The sequence below is a fragment of the Psammomys obesus genome, unplaced genomic scaffold (genome assembly GCF_907164565.1).
Source record: "Psammomys obesus unplaced genomic scaffold, mPsaObe1.curated_primary_1811, whole genome shotgun sequence".
NCBI classification, from domain to species: domain Eukaryota; kingdom Metazoa; phylum Chordata; class Mammalia; order Rodentia; family Muridae; genus Psammomys; species Psammomys obesus.
Window position 1 is genome coordinate 59,555,389 of NW_026585644.1, and position 13,891 is coordinate 59,569,279.

A 13,891-nucleotide genomic window follows, 5' to 3' on the forward strand; every position below is an offset into this window, starting at 1 on the left:
GTAACCTCTGTTGTCTTAAACAAACAAAACTTCACTGTAAGTAGATACTGTATGAATGTATGTGGGAGTGGATGGTTTTCAGGGGCAGAGGGAAGAGTTAACTCTGGGAACCACTTAGCCAAAGAAAAGCAAAGGCATTCATGACTCCCCTCTAGCATTGCCCAGTGATAGTTTCTGAGTAAAATGGCAGTGCCTCCAGAATAAAAGGCAGGAATTAGAATGCTAGAATAAAATTATTTTTAAGACTAGGCTGATCAAAGCCCTGCAGGCGACTCAGATACTTTTAGTCATCAGATAAGAGGCACTCAAATCACCTGAGATGTTAGGATGGTACAAATGAAGTATTAAAAGAGAAAAGAAGGAGGTAAATAGTCTATCATTATTTGGAGAATCTGAAAAATGTAATTGTTTAAAGTTTATAAGGGTAGAGGTGTATTTGGCGGTGACAGGAGGATATATAATTTTGGTACTATTATTTAAGTTTAACTCTGTAATGTAGAAAAATAAATCAGTTAACAAAAAACATGGCTAGGTTAAAAATAGAGCAAAAAAGTGCAGATTAAGAAGGCTGACAAAGAGTGACATTAATAACTAATAAGTGTGTCTTACAGTGTGTCTAAAAATTCCACTTAACCTTGTGCCTTGCAACATTTGGACAACAGCTACCACTTTTCTGCATTTTTCTAGTTCTTAAAATATTCTCAGGGGGGAAAGAACAATAAAATTATAGCTTAATTCCAAATAAATAATTTTAGTGTTTGCATTTTAGCTTCTGGCAGAATGACAAATAATTAATTCACATTGTTAACTTTTAGATGGTTTGTCTTCTGCTGATCCCAGCTCAGACTGGAATGCACCAGCAGAGGAATGGGGGAACTGGGTAGATGAAGAAAGAGCTTCACTTCTGAAGTCCCAGGAACCAGTTTCTAATGATCAAAAGGTAAGTACAAGGAATTAAGATGAGATTATTTGTTAAAGAGAGTGAGGAGAATTCTAAGCCACAGAACCTTAGAGGACAGTTGAGTCTCAGGAAGGAAGTGGTTATTGACCAGCATAAGAAACAGAGTAGTTAGACCTAAAAATTATCACTGTACTTACTACTTCCTTGTAATTTAAAGTATTCTCATTACAAATTTTGGAATTGGGTTGGAGGTATAGCTGTGTGGTAGAGCATATGCTTAGCATGTACAAAGCCCTGAGTTCAGTCCTCAGCATCAAAAAAGATTAAAAGAATGCTGGACTACAAACTGTATTTCAGAAAAATATGAGAGGTTGAGTGGTTAAGAGATTAGTATTAGGGATTGGAGAGATAGCTCAAGAGTTAAGAACACTGGCTGTTCTTACAGATGACTGCATTTGATTCCCAGCACCACATCACAACCATGTGTAATTCCAATCCCCGGTATCCAACTTCCTCAGGCACCAAAGACAGCATCGAGTCCACAGACAAGCAAAACATTCATACACATAAAGTAAATAATTTTCTTTAAAAAGAAGTACTAGCAAATAAAAGGTTCAGGGGAAAAAATAAGTAGATAGGATTGGAGGAGGAGCAGTAGATGACAGTGGTACACAGTATGAGGACGGATAGGAGAGGGTGTTAATAGAGATTTTAGTGCAGAGGTGGTAGACTAGTTACAGGAGAACCATAGAATCTGATGCAGCCCTTTGTAAGGGCTGTTCAAGTAAGTATAGACATCATGCCGGGAATTGAACTTGGGACCTCTGGAAGAACAGCAAGTGTTCTTTACTCTGAGCCATCTCTCCAGCTCAAGTTTGAGATCTAGAGAGTGGTATGGATGTGTGTGCAGCTCAGCCGCTCAGAGGCAGATTCCTTGCCTAGTCTATCTGTAAAGCCCTGGATCCCTTAATACTGCAAAGAAAAGGAAAAAGGGATGAATTAAAGCTATAGTAAATGAAGTATGAATAGATGCTTAAAAATGCACTAAACAGTAAGCAAAAGTTGAATGATACTGTAAAATATTTCTATGAAATTTTATGTCTTTATAAATTTTGAGAAAATTGAATGTACACAAAAATTCAAGGTAATGGTCCTCTCTTGGGAGAATGGGATCTAGACTTTGAGAGTTATTGGTAATGTTGATTTGGGGCAGTTTTGTGACAACCTCATCCAGTCCAAATTGTCCTTAAAGTCCTGATCCTCCTGTTTCTATCCAGTGAAGGTTTCTTGTTTGTCTGTTTGTTTCAACTTTTGCAACCCAGTCCCAATCATCTCTCCACCCCCTTATCCTCTCTTCACCTTTGCAACGTCCCCCACCAAAAAAAAAAAAAAAAAGCACAGAAAACAACTTGTCTGATAACTGTGTAGTGTGTCCTATACTATACTCCTCTGTCCACACATTGTTACTTGTAAGTGATTATTGTGATGAGATCTGGTTCAAGGCTTCTGCCACACCATCAATATTGAATCCTTACTGGGATCTCCTCCCAGTTATCCTGCTTTTGCCCTGTGTCATAGCGATCCTGTAGCTTTGAATTGGCAGGACCAGCCCATTCACACATTCCAACAGTTCACAGATGGTATAGATTTGGGGGGTGGGCCAACTCAAAGCCCTTGATCTGGGCCTGAGTAGTAGTTGAGCCCAGGGACTCTCCCAAATTGGCACCACCAGGATGAGTTCTCCAGCACTGCCTGGCTAGCCCACCCAGTGCTAGCACTGGCAGAAGGCAAGGTTGGCTCTCCCACTTTCATGCCCTAGGGGCCTGCTCGCCCACTCCTTTGCCTCCAGAGCCAGCTCCCCTGTGCTGCCCAGTTAAGGCACAGGGCCCACTCTCCCAAGTGCTAAAGCTAAGGGCCTGGGCCAGCTCTTCAGGGCTGGCTCACTTGTACCTTTCACCATCAGGGCCAACTCCACTGTGTTGCTCAGGCAATGTGCAGGGTAAGCTGTCCTCTCATGATCTCAGAGCCAGTTCTCCCAACTGCCTCAGTGGAGAGGGGCTCCAGAGAGTTTTTAAATAATGTAAGTTTTATTAAATTTTTGTTAGTTGCCTTATTGTTACTTGGATTTTGAAAGATAAAGACCAAACAGTGTCTGAAATTATTTCACAATTGTTCTGAGTAATATAAGCTTAACTAGGTGGTTTTACTTCAGTGTTTTGTTTTTAATATCAGGTTTCAGATGATGATAAAGAAAAAGGAGAGGGAGCTCTTCCAACTGGAAAATCTAAAAAGAAAAAAAAGAAAAAGAAGAAGCAAGGTGAAGATAACTCTCTTACACAGGTAAAGTACCTGAACAATGAGCATTCACTATGATGTACCTACTGTGGGTGGTATAGAAAGATAATGTACAGGCACTAAGAATATGTAGAGATAGATTCCAGCAGCTAAACCATCTATAAAAATTTTCGAGTGTTCTGCCTGACTGTGTATGTGTACCACATGTGTCCTAGTACCCACAGAGGTCAGAAGAACCCATTAGAGCCCCTGCAACTGAAAGTGTAGATGATTGTGAACCAACACACGGATGGTGGTAATCAAACCCAGTTCTGTTACAAGAGCAGCAAATGATCCTGGTCACTGGACCATCTCTCCTGCCCGCTCCAATGAGTTTTTAAAATATAAAAATTGGACTTTTGAAAATTTAGACATGGTAGAGAATTGTTGCATTGTATTATTACAATAAAAATTGTATTGCCCTAAAAATATATCAAGCATTTATACCTTTAAACCAAATTGCACATGTATTATGAAATGGTGAGATAAGAAAGGCAGTACAAGATCACACATGAAAGAACAAATGCCGAGCTTTTGCAGATCTGCCTTTAGCTTCACTAGCGTGTGGATGGACTAGACCTAAGTCCACTTCCGCTTCCCTCTTCACCTGCCTTCTAATCCTCCTCTGCAGTGCTAATGTCCCCCAGGAACATCTTTTTCTATATCCTGCTTCCAAAATCAGCCAGCACCACTTTTTTGCTCTCTCCATACTGCCAACTAACCATGGCTTTCCATATACTTCAGAAATAATCCACTAGAGTGGAGGCAGCCATCTGTGGGCCTCTCAACTACTATGGAGTCAAGAATAATATAGATCCATAAGGCATCATTTTTTCCACAAGCTACTTGATTGTGAAGTGCAAGGGTGACAGTGAAAACCAATATATTCTGGACTCCATGGTCTTAAGGAAAGCTGATCCATGTACTCTTTTGGCTCTTCATGCCTTGAGTCCTGCCTGAACTCTTTTAACGTCTCTCTAATCTCTGACTTCCTAGAGGACCATTTCATCAAGAGGATAGGCAGTGTTTTGGGATGTGGCTCCTTTGGTGAAGTACCTGCTCTACAAGCACAAAGACCTGATTCTGGATCTCCAGAACCCACAGGAAGAACTGGACAGAGTGTTATGTCCTGTAATCCCAGTCTCAGGAGGCAAGGGCAGTCAGATACTTCAGACAGGTCCCTGAAGCTCATTGTCTAGCCAGTCTCACCAAATTGGTGAGCTTCAGGTTCAGTGAGAAATCCTATCTCAAAAAATTAAAAAAGTGGTGGTCCACACCGTTAATCCTAGTGCATGGGAGTTCAAGTCCAGGAAACCCTGCCTGGAGAAGAAAAAGAAGAGAAAAAAACAAAACTTCTGTGCTGAACTTAAATTGACATTAGAATTCTGAGTTGCTATTCAAACCTGCTGTTGTATCACATTTCATAAAATAACAATGTTGGAAGGAAATTTTGTTATAACATTTGCTTATATGTGTGTCCATGCATGCAGCCATGCACTCCTGTGCCACAGCATGTGTGTGGAGGTCAGAGACTAACTTCTGAGGGTTCTCTCTACTGTATGCGTGATGGGGATCAGATTCATGGCCTGGTAGCAGGTGTCTCTATCCAATAAGCCCTCTCACTGCCCAGGAAGGAAAGTTTTGCAGTCATCTTGGGCAGTTTTTAGAGTAGTCACTAGAGTATGCCTTGACATTCAGTAAATTGTATGTCTTTTTTGTTTTGGTGTTTTTGGTTTGGTTTCATTTTCGTTTTCTGAGACAGGTTCTCTGTGTAGCCTCAGCTGTCCTGGATTCATTTTGTAGACCAGGCTGGCCTCTGCCTCCCTGAATACTGGGATTATAGGCACGCACAACCACACCAACAAATTCTGTGTTCTTTATATATGTAAGCATTATTTTGTTAAATTTTATAAATAGTGAACACTGGATACATTAAAACTTAGAACCATAGAAATTTCCTGTAGAATCTTTCACAGTTAAGGGAATAAAAACACAAGCTAAGAGATTTGTCCCTGGAATTACATGGATAAGTCATGTCTTGACTCTTTATAATATGTACATGTGAACACATTACTCCTTGAAGAAGTCACTAAATGAAATGCCTTTTTTTTTTTTTAAGGTTTTGTTTCCATATCAGCCATGCCTCTTGTAAATTGAATGCTAAGTTTATTCTCTTTGAGTTGGCCTATTTGATTACAGTGATTACCATTCTGGTATGTGTTTTAGTATATGTAATTTAAAGAGACAGGATTTGAAACAGGGTTTCACTCTGTAGCCCACGCTGGCCTTGAACTTGTAACAGTCCTCAAATAGCTTTCTTCTTCAGGACACAGAAGAACCAGAAAAGGACATTAGAGAAGAGCTTCCAGTGAATACCTCCAAAGCCCGTCCAAAACAGGAAAAAGCTTTTTCCCTGAAGACCATGAGCACTAGTGATCCAGCTGAAGTACTCGTCAAAAATAGCCAGGTAATTTTTAAAGAATAATAAAGTTGGGCTGAAGAGATGGCTCAAAGGTTAAGAGCACTGGCTGCTCTTCTAAAGGTCCTGAGTTCAATTCCCAGCAACTACATGGTGGCTCACAACCATCTATAATGAGATCTGGTGCCCTCTACTCGAGTGCAGGTATACATGCAGACAGAACACTATATATATAATAAATCTTTTTTAAGAAGAATAATAAAGTTGTGTTGCCTTAATAATTGTACAATAATTCATATTTTATTGAAGTACTATGCTAAACATATGAGATGCAGTGACCACAAAGAAAATTTAAAGAGAAATGTAGAACAACTTAGGTGTGGTGGAGCACACCTTTAAGCCAGCACTTAGAAGGCATAAGAAGGTGAATTTCTTGAGTTTGAGGCCAGCATGATCTACGAAATGAGTTCCAAGACAGCTGGGACTACACAGAAAAAAAGAAAAAGAATCAGCCTAGTCTACAAAGTGAGTTGTAGGTCAGCCCTGTCTCCAAAAAAAAGGCATAGGGCTTGGCACTACCTGCAGTTTCAAGCACCCGCTGCTAGTCTCCAAACAGATCACTTCAGTGTTAAAGGGATTGCTACACTATGCTTTCCCCTCCTAAACATCTAGGCATGGAAGATAGAAGACCTAAGAGAAAGCTCTTTTACCACTGCATTTACCCAAAGTACCCACCTTAATATGACCAGTTTCTCAAAATGTAACATTTGTTTAATTTTTTTGAGGCTTTATTATGATTTTGCTTTGTTGTTTGAGACAAGGTTTCTTAGAGCTCTGGCCAACCTCAAACTTATTGTCTAGCCACAGCTGGCATAAATTCCTGAACCTCCTGCCTCTACCATCCCAATGCTGGGATTTTTACACCTGACAGTGACAAGTCTTTTAGTCATGTGCCTCCTCTGGAATTTTGATGTCAGAAGAGACTTGTTTATGAAAGTTCTAGGTCAGTGACATGAAATAAAAACATGATGATTTCTGATTGGGTAACATGCGTGTGATGGTTTGAATACCCCTCCCCAGAGGCCCATATATTTGAATGGTTTAGTCATGAGGGATTAAAACTCTTTGATAGGATTAGAAGAATTAAGAGGTGTGGCCTTGTTAGAGGAAGTGTGTAGTTAGAGATAGTCTTTGAGGTTTCCAGTGTCCATGCCAGATCCAGTCTCTGTGGATCAGGTGTAGCTCTCAGCTACAAATCCAGCACCATCCTTGCCACCATGCTCCCACCATGATGAGTAACTCTGAAACTGTAAGCCAACCTCCAATTAAATGCTTTCTTTTATTAAGAGTTGTTTTGGCTGTTGTATCTCTTCACAGTGATAGGATAGTCGCTAACACATTGAGCCTTATTAAAATATATCCTAGGGGGCTAGAAAGTTGGCTCAGTGGTTAAGAGTCCTGTTGCTCTTGCAGACCAGGGTTTGGTTCCCATTACCCACATGGTGGTTTACAACCATGTAACTACAGTTGGGTACCAAACAGATGGTATACGTAAATATTTTCAGGCAAAACACTTACACCATAAAATAAATTTTAAGGATTTAAATAAAGTACATTCTTTTTGAATTGCCTGATTTACATGTTCAAAAATTAATGTTTCTGTTTTTCAAAACAGGGTTTTTTTGTGTAGCTGTGGCTGTCCTTGGACTCACTCTGTAGACCAGCCAGCCTGGAACTCACAGAGATCCGCCTGCCTCTGCCTCCGAGTGCTGGGATCACAGGCTTGCACTTCCGCACCCAGCTCAAAAAGTATTTTTGAAGTTTGTGTGCCACCTGCTATTTGAGTAACTAGACACAACACTGGACAAAACATAGCATTCTGTCTGATGAAACTTTTACAGTTAGCAGGCCGGCTCTAACAAAAGTGCTACTAAGACAAGGAGCTCTAGTGGTGATGTTCTAAAATGGTAGTCAGACTTTCCACTTAGGTTTGATGCTGTGCTGTTCTGTTCTGTTCTGTTCTGTTCCAAGACAGGGTTTCTCTGTGTAATCTTGGCTGTCCTGGACTCAGTTTGTAGAATAGGCTGGCCTTGAACTCATAGTGACACCTGCCTCTGTCTTCTGGAGTACTAGCATAAAAGTGTTCACCACCACACCCGGCAGATTTGATGCTATTAAATACCTAAGTAATCTGAGGTAAAATATAATCTCAGTATACATAAAGGTGAGTATTACAGCAAAGAGTGGTTTGACATTCTAATGGGTTTTTTCTTTTTTTGCTTGTGGGTTTGGTTTGGTTTGCTTTGGTTTGGTTTCTTGAGACAGAGTTTCTCTGTGTAGCCTTGACTATCCTGGAACTCACTCTGTAGACCAAGCTGGCCTAGAACTCACAGATAACCCCCTACTCTGCCTTTTGATTGTTGGGATTAAAGGTTTGTGCCACCACTGCCATGCAATGTTTATTGTTTTTATCTTGAATTATACTTAGAGATGTAGGTGATTTGTTTAGTTCTGTCACTGGAGGGCAGAAATGAGTTACAGTGCTACCCTATAACCTAATTAGAAGCCATTTTAATTTTGCATGCTGCTAAATAGTCTCTGGATACTGCTGTAATGCTTAATGTGTTACATGAAATCTACACAAAATTCTGAGATAATTGTATTCCAAAATAGCCTATCAAGACTCTTCCACCTGCTGTATCTGCCGAGCCATCTGTTACCTTATCAAAAGGTGACTCTGATAAGAGCTCTTCCCAAGTGCCACCGATGTTACAAGACACAGACAAACCCAAGTCAAATGCTAAGCAAAACAGTGTGCCTCCCTCACAGAGTAAGTGCTTTGTTTGCCTTCTTGCATTTTTTTCTTACCTGCCTTCTGGAAATGTGTGGTTCCTTGAAGTTTCTCAGACTTGAGTTGTAAGAACCAGGCTGCTAAAATCATGTAATCTGTAAGCACTGAAGACAGTAAGAGCAGGCTTGGGTCATGCCTGCTCGCTTGACTCTTTGCCCTTTTTATTTGCACATGTTCCTGGGGCTCCCTGTTACTTTTTTTCCTTCTCTTCACCAGCTATCAATCCAAAGGAGCCAGCTATATAATGGTGTTCCATCTCAGAGAGGCAGGAGGGAGGTTGCCAACAGTTGAGTATCAGCTGTTACAGTTAATATTTTGGGTTAGAAAAGATCGGACGCAGATAATAGCTAACTTGAAAATATTTAAGGCTGGAATACTTAAATTATAAAATTTGAACATTTAAAATCGTTTTTTCCATAGTTGTTTTGTTTTGTCTTTTTTAGACAGGGGCTGTCCTAAAACTTGCTCTATAGATCTAACTGGCCTCGAACTCAAGAGATCTGTGTACCGCTGCCTCTCTAGTGATGGGGTTAAAGGCCTGTGCTACCAAAGCCTGGCAACATAGTTGTCATTTTTATATTATTGATTATGTACTGACCATCCTCCTTACACTTTTCTCTCCTTACCACCCCTTTTCTTTTTCCTTTTAGCCAAGTCTGAAGCTAACTGGGAATCTCCAAAACAAATAAAAAAGAAGAAGAAAGCCAGGCGGGAAACGTGAATTATTTTTTTCTCTGAATTGGACATGTGTTTACAAACACTGTCTTGAAGAATATGCTGTTTATGCAATAATTTGTGAACATGTACAGAGTTTTATATAAATTTAAACCAATTTTTAAAACAAAACTGAACACAACCACCATAAAATGGAATCAAAGGAAAGTTAATTTATGAAATTAAGAGGTCAACAGAATACATACTGCAGTACTGGAAGACACTTGGGAGAGTCTTTTCAATTAAATGAGAATGATCTTAATTTAAGAATATTATCCTGGTTTTACAACAGTTCCCTGTTTACAACGGATTGTGCCCTGTCTCATCTGCAGCTGAGGAATAATGGATTCTGATTGGAGAAAAGGCTGCCTAGAAACCAGTAGGCAACTCCTTGGATCTTAATGCACAAACTTAGACCATTTGAATCTGTTTTATGCTTAAATCAAAGTGCTTTGATCAAATGCATAATCTGCCATATCTTTACATATTTGTTGTAGCAATTTGTATTAAAAGAATCACAAGTGCAAATAAAAAGTCATTTATCATTTGTTTAACTAAACTGTCTTGGTTTAGTTTACAGTTCTTTAAAAGTTCTTAATTAAAACATTGAAATGCAATTGACAGACACTTATGGCTTACAAAGTTATTTTTGATAGTCTTACATTACTTGAATTATTCAAAGTAACAGTATATTTTAAATTAAGAAAGGTGAACTATATTATTTGTTTGATATGTTTAAGACTGAGACTAACAGATAATGCTCTTGTTCATTGATTTGAAAACTTCAGGCAAAATCCAACTTAATATTTCTTTCTTTCCCCATCAGTTTTTCCAGTGTCAAGTCTTAGTTGCTAGTAATTTTTTTTACCTTAAAAATGAAGTAATTCATAACTTTTGAGCATATGATGGAAAATGGAAAAGTAATTAATTGACATTGTTGAGACCTCCAGTTATCAGGAATACATTTTTTTACTGCCTTAACCTGTAGTACGTAGAATATGCATCAATTTCTTGAAGGGGATTCATGTTTTTATAAGAATTTTCATGTAACTATTGCAATTGTGGTCAAAAAGGAACATTTTCTGCTTGAAACTGTGTTGATTTAAGTGATGTATGATCTGTCACCATTTTCAGGCACTGTGTGATCCCTAAGAAACTGGCAGGCCTCTCTGTAATTGTTAATAGTGCATGCTTGGCCATGTACACTGTAAATAGCCTTTACCAAGCGTGTTTGACAAGGACCATAATTAACATCACTTAGTGAATTGTGATTTTTAAAAAAAGCCATGATTTATTGATGTGAGTGGCTTGTTTTCGTGTGGCTCCAGGAATGAACCTGTTTAAAAGCTATAACCAATGGTACTGATCTATTCATTAAATACTGTCTTTATATTTGACTGTAGTTTAATAATATTGTCAACTAGGAAAAGCTACAAGATGTAAAAATGGTTTTAGTTCTGTTGAAGACTGGCCTTATTACTGGACAGCTTTCCTCACATGCAATCAACAACTTTTCACTGGGTATTAACATCTGTTTCAGGAACATGGCAGTTTACATGTTGTCTGAAGTTTTGTTTGATTGAATAAGATTTCTAAATTAATTGAGTTGTTTAAATAAATGCAGAAATAGATAGCATTGTTTTTATTTGCTTCACTGTTGGGTGAATATTAGCTGATGTGCCAGGAATAGAGCCTTCACATGGCTGCTGAGCTTCCTGTTCCCTCAGGGGGGCTGCCACACTGTGTCTCAAGGAAATTTTGATGGGGAGTCTGTAATTACAGAGTGTGCCAAAAGGTCAGTGCTCACAAGTTTAATTGAACTCTCTCAACTCTACCTCACCGTTCCTTTTTCTTATAATTCTTTGGGCTAGGTCAAACATGAAACTTTATTTCTCAGTTCAGTATCTCCCAATTCAGTCACTTCTTGTAGGAGGCAGCACCTATACCATGTAGTAAGAAACCATCTTTTTGAGAAGAAATGTGTCATGGGAGTGGGCAAGCACAGTCATACACTGGGTGGGTCGGTGTATAGATAGCCTCTGTGCCTGCTTTCTCTCTGTTTATTTTTTTAGAAGGAGGCAGCTATATGAGTGAAAATTAAGCCAGTTCTCATAAAATTGTTCATTGCTCTTTGCCTCTTTATAGATCTTTATGTGGCAAGACAGTGGAGTTTTGTTTTTGTTTTTGTTTTTTTTTCACTGAACAGTTACTGGTTTCTGTCATCAGCTCAGAAAACTCAGAAATCTAGGTAATTAGGGAGTGGAGGTAAAGGCCTGCTGTTCTGTGCTGGCTGGTTAAGGGCCTCTGATGCCTCCTGCCTCTCTGAAATAGGTTCTGGGAAAAGCCTTTCTGTTCTTGAACAGAGTGTAGGCATGTCAGAGTTCTCCAACTGCATTATCCCTGTCTATACCTTAAATTGAGAAATAAACAGTTGAGAGAGTCCAAAAAGAAAGTATTGAAATAAAATATCATTAATGTAATTTACCATGTTTAATTTGTGCATGCATTTTATTGAGGAGGGGAGGTTGGAATAATTTATCCAAATCTAATGGTATTATTTTGTAGGCTAATCCAGTTTGTATTTGAGTTAAAAATCCCAGAGGGTAGTAATTAATTGCAGAGTTTAGTTTTTCTTAATTAAAAACAGTCCTCTTAATATAGTGTGAAATATCAAAATTTAGGATTTAGGTTTAAGGTATCTAATGGCTATCTTAAGGTTTTCCTGTAAACTCATTGCACAAACTGAAATTGGAATTGCTTTCAAAAGACTTGGGGAATGAAAATGTGTCATGTGTAAGATGCACTGAGTGTTGTAAATAAAACAGACCATTTTTGTTTTGTTTAAATTGTTTGTTAACATTCTGTGTGGGAAGGGACTTTGTCCTTTTATGTTGTTCTATTTAAGATATTGAGCCTTTGGTTCATGAGTTTTGTTTTTCCTTTCAATTAAAACCATTTCAGGCTTTGCCAACAAAGAATCATATATTTGAAGTTAAAACATCTGAAAATGAACATTTGCAGCCGGACATGGTTATATTCTTCTTTACTCACAGTACTCAGGAGGCAGAGGCAGGTAAATCTGTATGAGGCTATTCTGGTCTACACAGTGATTTCCAGGACAGCCAGGGCTACAGAGTGAGACCCTAGAGGTGGGGAGGGGGCCAGTGAGCATTCGTGATAGTGTCCTCCATGGGAAACAACCATAGGTCAGCTTAATAGGTGTGGCCTTTTAGGTTAAAGAAATTGAACTAGAATTTGGCATGTGGGTATATAGATTAGCTGTGTTCCCAAATAGTAGTGACTTAAGATACTTGTTTCTGTTACGTATAAAAATCTGGGGAGATGGCTCAGCCCTTAAAGTATGGCAGATAACTAACTCCCACATAAGAAATTAGGTGCAGTAGCGTGGGCTTGTAATCCCAGTACTGGGAAGGCAGAAGCATTCCTAGGGCTTGCTGGTAGCCAGTCTAGCCAAATTGTTGAGTTCCAGGTTCAGAGACCCTGCCTTTAAAAAGGTGTGAAGAGTCATCAGAGGACACCTGTTAGTCTCTGGCTTACACATACGAGTGTCTGCACAAACATGAATGTATACACATAAAGGGTCTGGCAAGTAGGCCAAGTGTGATAGTACAGCAGTGGGGGTTCTTCTGTGTTGCTTCCTAGTTGTGGAAGACGGCTGCTTTCACTGCACACTTCCTGTCAGCACCTGGGCCACTTGGAAAAAGCATTTCCCAGAGAATGTTCATAGAAATCACTCTGGAGCCTAAAGTTGCAAAGGTTGCTTGGTCCCAACAGCTGTAAAGGATGGGGCGGGGGGTGGCAGGAGTAGTTTTTATCCAAGGTTTCTGTTGGCTAGATTCATATTTTCTGCTTCTGTAATGAACAGAATTAGGCAGAGGACACTGCTGCTAGTCTCAGTGTTTGCGTACCAAAGCATTTCTGAGGTCATTTAGCTTTTCCAGCTATGCAGAAATTTAAAACTTGTGGATGCTCTGATTTCTTTCTCTCGACAGGGTCTCACAATGTGGCACTGGCTGTCTTGGAACTCACTATGTACCTACCCCATGCTAGCCTTTAACTCGCTAGTGCTAGGGTTAAAGGCATGTACCTTTACTGCACCACTACACCTGGCCCAATTTTCTACTTAGTAGTTTCTGGGGAAAAAAAAAAAAAAAATGCCACTTTGTAACAGCTTCAGAGCTGGAGAGTTGGCTGATGGTAAGAGTGCGTGCTGCACAAGCATGAGGTCCTGACTCTCAGCACCTATGTAAAAAGCAGGGTTTGACCACATGCCTGCTTGTAACCCCAGCACTGGTATGGGGCTTAGAGGTGGCAGCCTAGCTGCAGGTTCAGTGAGAGACCCTGTCTCAAAGGAGTAAGGTGGCAAATGATGGAGCAGAATATTCAGTGTCCTGCTTTAGGCCTACACGTGTGTGCGTCCCACCACACTGAAGAGCTGGTTAAACTGAGAGATGCTGAGACATTCTGTTGCCACGCTGCAAGTGTGGATTATAAGTTGTAATAAATGCCCAGCCATGCAAAAATCATTGAAAAGTAAACACTACTGCAGTTCTATTCTTAAATACTTTTCTTACTCTAGCATCAAGACATGCTTTTTTTTATTTTTATCTCCCCCCCAACCACACATAGGGTTTCTCTGTTACCTTCCACC

The 13,891-nt window shown here is 39.6% G+C and overlaps 1 protein-coding gene across 3 annotated transcripts in view; it reads left to right on the forward strand.

Annotated features, from left to right (window-relative positions):
• The window catches only part of Mtdh (metadherin), a 54,231-nt gene extending 42,166 nt beyond the window's left edge, over positions 1-12,065 (forward strand). For all 3 annotated transcript variants that reach the window (XM_055620079.1, XM_055620088.1, XM_055620099.1), the window contains 5 exons: positions 816-940; positions 3,134-3,241; positions 5,562-5,702; positions 8,328-8,484; positions 9,156-12,065. In XM_055620079.1, coding sequence (XP_055476054.1) covers positions 816-940; positions 3,134-3,241; positions 5,562-5,702; positions 8,328-8,484; positions 9,156-9,226 — 602 coding nt within the window. In that variant the 3' untranslated portion in view covers positions 9,227-12,065. The remainder of the gene's footprint in view (positions 1-815; positions 941-3,133; positions 3,242-5,561; positions 5,703-8,327; positions 8,485-9,155) is intronic.
• The last annotated feature ends 1,826 nt before the right edge of the window (positions 12,066-13,891 follow it).